At 35.1% G+C, this 10,614-nt stretch overlaps 1 protein-coding gene across 1 annotated transcript; it reads right to left on the reverse strand.

Annotated features, from left to right (window-relative positions):
- Positions 1-514: 514 nt before the first annotated feature.
- Positions 515-6,156, reverse strand: AUH (AU RNA binding methylglutaconyl-CoA hydratase; the record flags this gene model as incomplete). Its single annotated transcript, XM_057413810.1, has 4 exons — positions 515-1,697; positions 2,538-2,585; positions 4,260-4,310; positions 5,969-6,156. Coding segments are annotated over 4 exons (365 nt in total), but the record flags the coding sequence as incomplete, so codon positions are not given.
- Between the last annotated feature and the right edge of the window lie 4,458 nt (positions 6,157-10,614).

A 10,614-nucleotide genomic window follows, 5' to 3' on the forward strand; every position in this document is an offset into this window, starting at 1 on the left:
AATAGACATTCACAGAAGCTACTTAATCAGGTCTTGTTAGGAAAAAAGTCAGCTCAGTAACTAGACTGTGTATCAAAGTTATGAAACAGAAGTCCGTCAGCATAGGCTTAGTATTTTTTCTCCTATTAACATAATTATTTCCTACTCAGTAAAAATGAAAATGACATGTTAGCATTTCAAAAACATGAGAAAATGACCCTCTAGGCTTTATATGACTATCAAAACAAGAACCAGTAAATTATTTGCAAATTATCATGCATGAAATGATCGACTCAGCAAGTTTACCAGTCAACAAAGTGTGTGCTCTACCAGTTATAATCAATTTACATGTAATGATATGTCTAAATATGAATTTAAATGAGTTCTTGTCATTTCATGTTGATCAGCTGCTTTATCATCATAGATATGGACAGTGACCATAGTTAATGTTGCAGAAACAGCAGAGCATACACAAGTTTTGTGAGCCAATAGTAACCAAACATGAAGAAATTTGTTTTCATATAAAAAGACAGCCTTTGACTGCTAAGCCACGTTTATTTTCCAGTCAAGTTAACAAAAATACTTTCTAAAAGGTTACTTCCAGGCATTTGCTGTATATGCCATGTCCACAGGGAACATACAGTATGAATCACAACAGTTTTCCCACCTTGTAACCTACTGGATTTCTCTTTCAGCATATGAAAAGAACCCTGAGGCTGCCACAGAATAAAGAACATTTCAGTATCATCCCCATTATATATAAATATACATTATTAGGACCTCCAGAAGCAATATTCTGGAGAAGAAGAGAATTCTAGTCTCTAACAGCACACTAGTCACATCCCTGCATAACAATCTTTAATACAATCATCAAAAATCTAAAATATCTGGGGCAAGTGGAATAAAGTTTCTTTACAGCAGACAGTGATGATCAGATGGTACGTTGGAAGAATGCAAGACAAAGCCAGGTTTAACATACAAGAATGCATAATTAAAGGCTGGCCTCGAAAATGTCTTCATTTAATACAGTTGAATTAACATAATGGCAATGACTTCATCCAAAGGACACCATTACGTGCTAAAATTAACTTCATTTTACTTAGAATAATGTAAGTCAGATAAATAAGCTTAACATTTCCCAAGCAATAATCCTTTTCATTTCCCTTAGCTTTATTTATAATGTACATATTCAGGTAGAATACGCAACTATAGTTTTTACTGACATACAGAATCATTCCAATGCATATTTGGCACAATTTCTTATTTTTGGTATTCAGTAGTCGCTTTTCTTTTGATAAAATGATACAGCAGATTTACACTTAACATCACATACAGGTTTTGTATATATAAAGAGCTATTTCAATTGTGGAATGGTAAGTTTCGTACATATGAAATTTTAAGAATGCTGCATGAACCTGTGACCTTGAATATCAGCCTTCAGAAATGGTAATAAGCATGAGCTGACAAACATTTCTGGCTGGGCCCAGTACAAGTATGGACACATTCATGTATGTTGTAACATCAGTATGGCTGGATTTTACTTTGGTGGTTGTGATATTTCAGGTGCAGATGCAGGTGCACCTTAATGGTCCTCATAGCAGTACTTTTATCTCACTGTATTTTAAAGGCATCAGCTTCTTTTATTCTCCCTTGTAGCGAGGAGGTCTCTTCTCCTTAAATGCAAGGAGGCCTTCAATTCTATCTTTTGTTGGAATAGTCTGCAATGAGCAGAGTAACAATTCATTACTGACATCAAAAACAATATCAAGAAAAGTGTTTTCATACAAATCCTAGTTCTTCAATGTATCCAATGTGCAACATATAATACAAAACTAAAATTAAAACTAAAATGTCTGGTCAAATACAGGAAAGTACCAGACACTTCAAAGCCACAGTATAAGGCTGTGAAACAATCTGGGAAAAGAAAGAGTATCTTTTCTCCAGACAGATGGCTGTGAAGCTCTTTCAGGTTTGTTTATGAGATTTTGGTGTTTTGTTTTGGTGTTCTGCTTTGTTTGGGGAAAAGGGGAGAGGGTTGGTTATCGATCAGATCACCATATGTTTTAAATAAGTACCTAATGCTGATGCTTCTATTTCCATGATTAAAAACTTGTCTCAATGTCCAAGAACAAACTCACTCAAATACATTATTCCCATGCTTTGATGGCATGGGTTTTGGTTTTTGGCTGGTTAGAACACACACCATTAGTGGCACATGTTACAGAAGTGTCCTTCAAGTTGTTTCATATTAAAAAAAAAAAAAAAAAAAAAAGAAAGCAAAAGGAAGGTAGTTTTTGGATCAGATGCATAGCAGTGTATGACTGGTGAGGTATATGAATAGTAGTGCTTCATGACCTTCACCATAACAGTCTTGGCAGGGAGATGTTTTTGTCCTAAACTACACCTCCATCCTTAAATACCTTACAAAACCAAAGTAGAAGGAAGGTCTAAATGTAGAAGAGATCATAGAGCAATTTCTAATTGAATTTCTGCATGTTTTGTAACAGGCACCCACAAAGCCTGTTTTCTGTTTTTTTTGTGTAATCATAGTTACATACCTGAGCGTAACAAGCTTCTTCAATTGCTAAACCTGTTACTAAGTCGACCTGAGGAAAAAAATGCAATATTTTTTAAAAGTGTATTTGTATATTTATTATATATTATTTCCTGACAGCTAACAAGTACTGTGTTTTTTATATGCCACATACTAAAACACTTTTGAACACAGAATTGCTACACTGCCATGTGCTGAGAGTGGTTAGTATTTCTGTAACTGTTTCCTTATTTGGCAATACAATTAGTATGTAATAGAGTGTCAAAACAATGTATGTTCTTCACTACAAATCATCTAGACTAAAAACCATTAGCTACTTGCACATTTGTAATCATATCATGTACTACAGGGGGAAAGATTGAATGTACTGCATGATTATTTAAAAATTGTTCTGAAACAAGTTATCTTCAAATGTCATGTACAACAAAATAAACATAAATTCAAGTTTAAAGTAATTTAAAATAAAAAGAAGAGGACAACAACCATCCTGAATCATCACCTAGTTTTAATAATATTTTTTTCTTTGTAAGCGGGTCTGAACAGCTGAAAAGGATGAATTTTCCCTCCATTAATTCTCTGCCTATTTTAAGCATCAGATGCTGCAGAACCTATCAGCTCTCCACATGGGTACTGAATGGACTGTGGCTATGCACCACAAGCAATTTGTGAAGGGGAGATAAACTATAGGATAGACTACCAAAGGAAACTGTGAAATTTCTTCCATGGAAGGTTTGTTAACAACAGCTTGAATGAACATTTGGCTCCATTGGTCTTGGAGCCTCAAGACTGAACTAGGTGATCATTCAGAATCCTTCTAACCCTATTGTCCCTAATTCTATAAACATCATGATTTTGACCTTCCAGTCCACTATATGTGGTAGCTAGATAGTTTAGCTTGTACCATTTTGAACCTTGGATACCACTGAAATAAATCTTGAATTACAGCATAACTTGCTGTGGAAACCTAACAAATACACTTTTTGCACACTAGTATTTCAGTTTGGTTCTCAGGCCAAAACTTGCTGGTGGTATGCTTTTGCTGAACTCAATTACATTATTGGTTGATTTTGAGACTTTTAAGAGGTCCATTCTTAAATTTGGTTGAGCTGTAGGTGTCCTAGTGCAGAGCATATGCTTAACTTTAAATATGAATAGTCCTGCTGATCTTAGCAAGATGATTCACAAGCCTGAAGTAAAACACATGTAGGGACGTATTCAGGACTGGATTTTAACAAACCTGAGTGCTACATCAATAGTGTTCAAGAAGGAGTGGCAATCAGAATCAAGTATGCAATCAGACTCGATTTAATTTTAACACTAACCTCTAGTAAATTATTAAAAATAAGTAACATGCCTTTTGGCCTTTAACTGTATTAGTTACTAAACACTGAGAGCATTGACAAGCTTGATAGAGTATGACTTTCAGGTTTTCTTCCATGAAAGGCAACTTGTTCATAGTAGTTTATATTTACTTTCTAGTATTAATCATTAGCTGAGTGCATTACTTCTGGACAGACACAAGGCTACTAAGCCTCATTACAGAAAACAGCATCAACCCTACTCTCAAGAGTCTGAGACATACAAAAACTGCATTTCATCTTTGAAAAAGTTTTGACTAAATAGATTTTGAAAGACAATACACTGAAAAACAAAAAAGCAGTTCTACCATAGTATACCTGTCGCCAGTTTGACTTCTACTTACTCTTAGGAAAGTACAGACCCTTACCTCCATTCCCTGATTGATGGCCAGTTTTGCAACTCTCATTGCTACTGGTCCCTAAAATGAAAGAAAAAGATCATTTACATATCATCAAAATGTACAAGATAATGCAGTGAAGAATCTGCACATCATTGTTCTTACATTGGGATCTTCTAGCCTTTGACATTCATCACTTTTATAGTAAATATATCAAATATCATAAACTGTATCACTACAGTAGATGCTTGCAAACTTAGTTTCAGTCTCCACAGTTTCAATATCGAGAAGGAATGAAAGAATGCTTTTTTCAGAAGAAACTAATTAAAGCAGTGTGTTTGGCTTATGTTTCAAAGGTGCTGAGAATCTCCACTTTTGTCAGTCTTGCTCAGTTTCCTTCAAAACAAGGCTCAGAATGGCCATTTTAAGTGACATCACTACAGGCTTTCACAATGTCAATCCTGTATCCATGTTGTGATACAATGGAGACACCTAAAATGATGTGATAATGAAATAAAATTAACTGATGCAGCTTTAAACTTAAAATATGTTACTGCAAAGCCTACACTTGGTCAGGTGATGACAGTCTTCTCAGAGCAACTGAAGTCCCCAGCAAGCAAAGGGATTCCCACCCTCCTCCTCCAAGGTGCTGTAGAACAGCAAGACATCTTTGGGAATCGTCACAGAACTGCGCCTATCCATTAGCACCAGCTTCTCAACGTTCAGATACTGCTTTAGAAAAGTGGCCTGATGCTCTGGGAAAAGCCAAATGCTTTAGAGTTCGTTTCAATGTGAAGTTTTAACTATAAATATACCTTTCAGAATCCCTGCATGTTAAAATTTTCACTGTATTTCTCACATTTGTCTATGAGGGTGTTCAAGACAAAAAATAACCAGTGTTAATGCTGTATTTAATCTGTAACGTTTTCCAACTTCAGTGAAAAATTTTCGCTCTTACACTTGTGATCCAATAAAATGGTTTACTAATTATTTTCTTCTTCTATCTTCTATGAATTTTCTACCTGGGAGACTCCACTTGAAAAGTAGGTTTATCCTACCCTGAACAAACAGCTGGCAGTCTATAGCAACAGGGGAACAGGCAGTCATTAGCAAACACAAACACTCCTGTAAGGGTTATACTTAAAAGTTTTTACTGAAATTTTCAAGTTCTAAAGCACAGGGATTTAGTAAATCCCATTTCAATTTTTTTTATGAAAGACAGAAAGAGGATGTCACTTTGAATGAATGATAATAAAAGCATGATTCTTTCATCAAGTTTACACAAAAAGGACAGAAAGCAAACTTTCCACTAGTAAATGGGTTTTGCTTTAACACTGAAATTACATTTAGCCTTATGTTTTCAAAATAAAAGTTACACTGAGATATGTCCACTTTCATACGGACCATTTTACCTCTCTTCTGAAGCATTCAACAGCAATAAACTATTGAGATAAACACTTTACTAAAAAAACCCCACAACTGTACCCTTTTTTGCTTAACACTTGAAAGCAAAAATATGCAATACAAACATAGACCAAACCATGACAAAGGATTTTTGCTTTACCATGAAATAATTATCAAATAACACCACTCAGTACACAAGAGAAAACTCCTGATTGCAGTCCGCATAACTAGAATGGCTCTAATATGTAACTTCATGACAGTTTTTCTTATTAGAGATGGTTCTTTTTCAATGTTTGTCAAAAACTAAAAACTAAATTCAAAACAATTTATTTTACCTGAGGTAAAAATTCTTTTGCCAGAGCTAATGCTCTTCTGTATGCAGCATCCCCTGCTTCATTCTGTTCTACCACATGGCTAATCAATCCTATTGATTTTGCTTCCTCACCATCTACAATACGCGCAGAGAAGATTAGTTCTTTTGCCAAAGACACTCCAATTGTGCGAGGTAATCTCTGTGTCCCCCCTAAAATTTGGAAAAAGAGAAAATGCGAGTATTAGTTTTCCATCCATTTATATCACTAACGTGGATGCCTTGTTCAGCTCAAATATTTTTAATTCCATAAATAATTATATGAGCATACAGAAATTAAATTACCATACAAAGGCATTCCTAATGCTTTCTTCAGTTTTGAAACTACATCTAAAAATAAACCAACTGCTCTGTTTCTCAGAAAGACATGTAAATAACTGAAAAGAGGCAATATTAATAATTTATTCTGTTCTATTGCAGACAAGTTACCTTATCCATATCAGCAAGAAACTGAAGGAAAACTACTTGCCAGTAATTACCAAATCCAATCCATTTTTTATGATATTTATCACTACAATATGAACACTTCTGAAGAACTATTCTCACAAAGAATATATACTCTAACTAAAGAGTAGTCCATGCTAAAATTTGCAAATGTTAGGGACAGTATTCATATGTAAACTGAACTCATACCACTACACAAGGTCTTTAAAAAGCCATGGCAGGTGTGGATCAGCAGAGTAAGGCACCTAAATTTGGTTAGCTTTATCTCATTATCTTAAAAACCTCTTTGGCAGATCAGCATTTACAGAAGATCAGTAAGCAGACACATTAACCAGACATGTGGAGGTTGCTTAGTTGGACTAACAATTAACTTTCCAGAACTGACAAACAATGAGAATGTGGGAATAATCATTATCGGAACTGAAAAAGCATACTCAAAATGACAGAAGCAGATGTTTGTGTGAATTAAAACAGTGGAAACGGCCTTCATCCAGGGGAAAGGATTTTGAAAATACAGAAGTTCTACCTTTTTGACATGGATCTGAAACAAATATTCAATTTATACAGACATTCTGTAAGTAAAAATTTTTGTCCAAATAGCTATTTCTGCAAAAGCAAGACTATAATTTCAAATATAAATATATGTATAAATGCGAGAGGAATATTTATATGTGGTGTTCAAAAAGAGACAGTAAAACACCGGATAAATGTGTGTTCAACTAATAAAATAGATTAATTTCCACTAGATAATGTTGGGCTAAGACAGTATTTTATTAAAGCCATAGAGTTCTCTTACTGATGTTTCCTGAAAATACTTTAAATACATCTCTGAGACAAGTAAGCTGAGTAGATACAAGCAAAGGTTTTTGTGGTTCAGTGATCTAGCTTTCAACTACTGCTTTTTTATGAATCACAAGCTTCAGCTATTGTATTCCTTTCCATAAAAATGAACTTGTCTTTGAACACATGACATCACACAAAAATGCAGAAAGGTTGGGGGATTCCTGCCTTGTGCCTCTCCAAAATACTAAAAAATCATGATCTATAACAAAAACAGAGACATGTTTTCTGCGCTGAAACTGCAAAAATGAAAAAAATGCTTACACTCAGATTAAAAAAAAAATAATCTGTGGAACAACATTTGTAAACACAAATAATGTGATATTCTTTATGTTCTACCACTCTAGGAGGGTTTTAGCAAGAGTGCCCTGTTGGTCAAAGGCAATAGGCAACAGCAAGAGGAACTCCTCTTCATCAAATTCTGCTAATTCTGTTAGTTGTACAGCTAAGCCACTGACAGTGTTAGGGGGAAACTTTGCTAACAGCGTAATTTAGAAAAAGACCCTACTCTAGAGAATTTTTGTGAAGGGGTGGGGGGGGGGCAGGGAAGCAGGAGGAGACTAAGACAAAACTCCTTGTAAAATACTACAAACCCTGAAGCCTAAGCCTTCCTATTAGCCTTCTGGTGAGATTCACGGAGGATGATTAAAACTGTAGCTATCAACATTTATATCAGAACTACATGCCATAAAAATGTGAGCTGTGTTTTCAAGAAGTTTGCTGCTTATGATACTGAGATGTACCAGTATCACCACAAACATGTTAAGTGTACATCAGAATGCAGCATATTTCTACACTGGCTCTCTTTAAGAATAGGTTGGTCATAAATTACCCCTTTCACCATAGTAATTCAATCTTTGGTTAAAGAAAACAATTTGTCCAAATTGTAAGACCTGAAACCATATGAAGCTGAATTTACTGACTCCACACCTTCTGCTTACTCCTCACCTGGTATGCCTAATATTTTTTTATACTTCATTATCTCCTCTTCTTTTACTATTTTATCTCTTCTATTACTGCTTTTACCAGGAAATGTTGAAAACAAAATTTAATTGAGCAACAATATTTCATAACTTTGAACAAACAATGGATATATTTAAGCATGAAATTGTGTTTATAGATGAAAAAAGTGTTCTTGCCAGTGTCTTACACAATAATGATTAAAGAGCAAAAAAAGCAGACTAGTCTATGTCTGCCTCCTGCACTGCAAAGCCATTAAGCAGAGCAGCATATTCTTTGATTAATATTCACAGAACAGAAGCCAGCATTTCAGTGCATCAATCACATGTACTCAGTAGTAGGAATAAGATATACACACACACAAAAGCAGTTAAGACCCAATTAATCAGATGCAAACAACACACCAAAATACATCCAACGCACAAAAGTTACATCCATTTATGCCGAAAAGACATAGAGTACACCGCAGATAGATGTTCTGTTTCGGTAACACACAAAGAACATATAATGATTGCCAGCTACAATCAGAGCTAAAGGGAGTAACACCCAACCTTCAAAGACATGACTTAACCAAGGCATTTCATCTAAATGTAGAGCAGAATTTGATGGAAGAATAGTTGCTTAATCTTCACAAATTTAATGACATGTTATTTCAAGGACTAGTGATCTGGTATTACTCACTGTGTTGATAAAAGTATTTGACATACAGTTGCAGTGTAAATGCATTCTTATCTGAGGTGGTATATATTCAATGTTGTAATATTGTAAACAGCAGGTTTAGATTACATTTTAGTTCATGTGAAAAGACACAGTAAATACAAGACTGATAAGTTCTGGTATAAAAATGTTAAACGTTATGGTATTTCTTTAACAAATAGTTGATTTTTTATGAATACTTATTTACTGTCAGTAATTTATCAATTACAAAATATGTACACAACTGGTTTGGATTAAGGGAATTACATGATAAATTCCCAAGAGTATATCCAGCAAGATGAAGCAACTAGCTTACTGGAAATAGATTCATCATTCTGGCAGAGAGTATCTATAGTCAGTAGTTTCTCATTGCTGAAAGCTCTGTCAAAACATATTGGAAAAAATTCTGTTCTGACAAAAAATCTAAACTTTAATTCAGTAATAATCCTGTTAAGTCATGGAAAGCCGAGTCTTTCTATCTTATCCTTTCTATCATGAGCTCTGATTCACATTAGACTGATTTAACTGATGGGTTTCTGGATTTCTTTTTTTAAAGACTCCTGTGCATTTCTAATGTTTTATTAATAATCAGTGGTGAATCCGAAGTCTTTTATCCACAGACTTTCTAATTATTCAAGTTAGTAAAGAAATGGCTCAAATGTATCTTTGTGAGTCTTTTGCATAAAGCTATAAGGAGTAGATTTTTCTCTTTTCCACTGAAACTCATAGAAATACAGAGCACAGAAACCTGCTGCTCATGACACCAAATCATGAACAATATGAGCCCATAAATAAAATAATATAAAAATATTATTTTAATGTAATACTTTTCAGCCAGGTAAGTAATATTTTAAAAGTTTGTCTAATAAACATATTTTCCACTTTTAACACATCCATTGTTAGCTGTTTTCAAAACATGGCACATTTCAAAAGCCTAAATGCTCTACCAAGACAATATTTAACAACAGGTTTCCAACAGATTATTTCCCAGACTAGGCCTTGATCCTGCAAAGTTGTACATGTTTTAGTTAACTTAAATGCAGGTATAGATTTTTATGGGCTCTGAGATCCCAAATCCTTCCACAGAAGAGAACATGAAAAGCCCTTCACTGGCACAAACTGTATAACTGACAAACAACTGTATAACTGACAAACAAAAAACAGACTGAGAAAGACAGCAACAAAATGTAAGTGACCAGGTGAAAACAGCATGGAGAAGAAATGGAACAGAACATTATCTCTGTAAGGGGCAAAAAGCAGAGAGCTGGCAAAGAGCAGGCAGTAGGTGAGGCTGCTATTGTGTCTGGCCATATAACCTGAGACAGTGGTCTGTGGTTACCCCAGGGTCTGTGATGACTGAGAAGGGAAGTTGTTTGCGTGAGATTTCATAGTAGGTTGCCAAAAGGAAGCTACTAGTAGGCTGCTCATGGAAGTTTGGCTTGCCAGTCAAGCTGAAGAAAGCCCTGCAGGAACATCAGAAACACCCTACCTGAGGTCAAAGAGGCAGCATGACCAGGCACCTACGCCAGCCAGGCAGTGGCAAACCCCAGCTCCCAAACTACCAGCTTAATTTGCAAATCAGTCCTTAATTTTCACAATCTGTTTTATTCACCTGCCTCTGTGGACTGGTTTATTAAAAAAAACCTATCTGAAAAACACCTACAGTATACC

This window comes from Pezoporus wallicus, unplaced genomic scaffold (genome assembly GCF_028554395.1).
Source record: "Pezoporus wallicus isolate ANWC-B61680 ecotype Strahan unplaced genomic scaffold, APGP_CSIRO_Pwel_v1 contig_10094, whole genome shotgun sequence".
NCBI lineage: Eukaryota > Metazoa > Chordata > Aves > Psittaciformes > Psittacidae > Pezoporus > Pezoporus wallicus.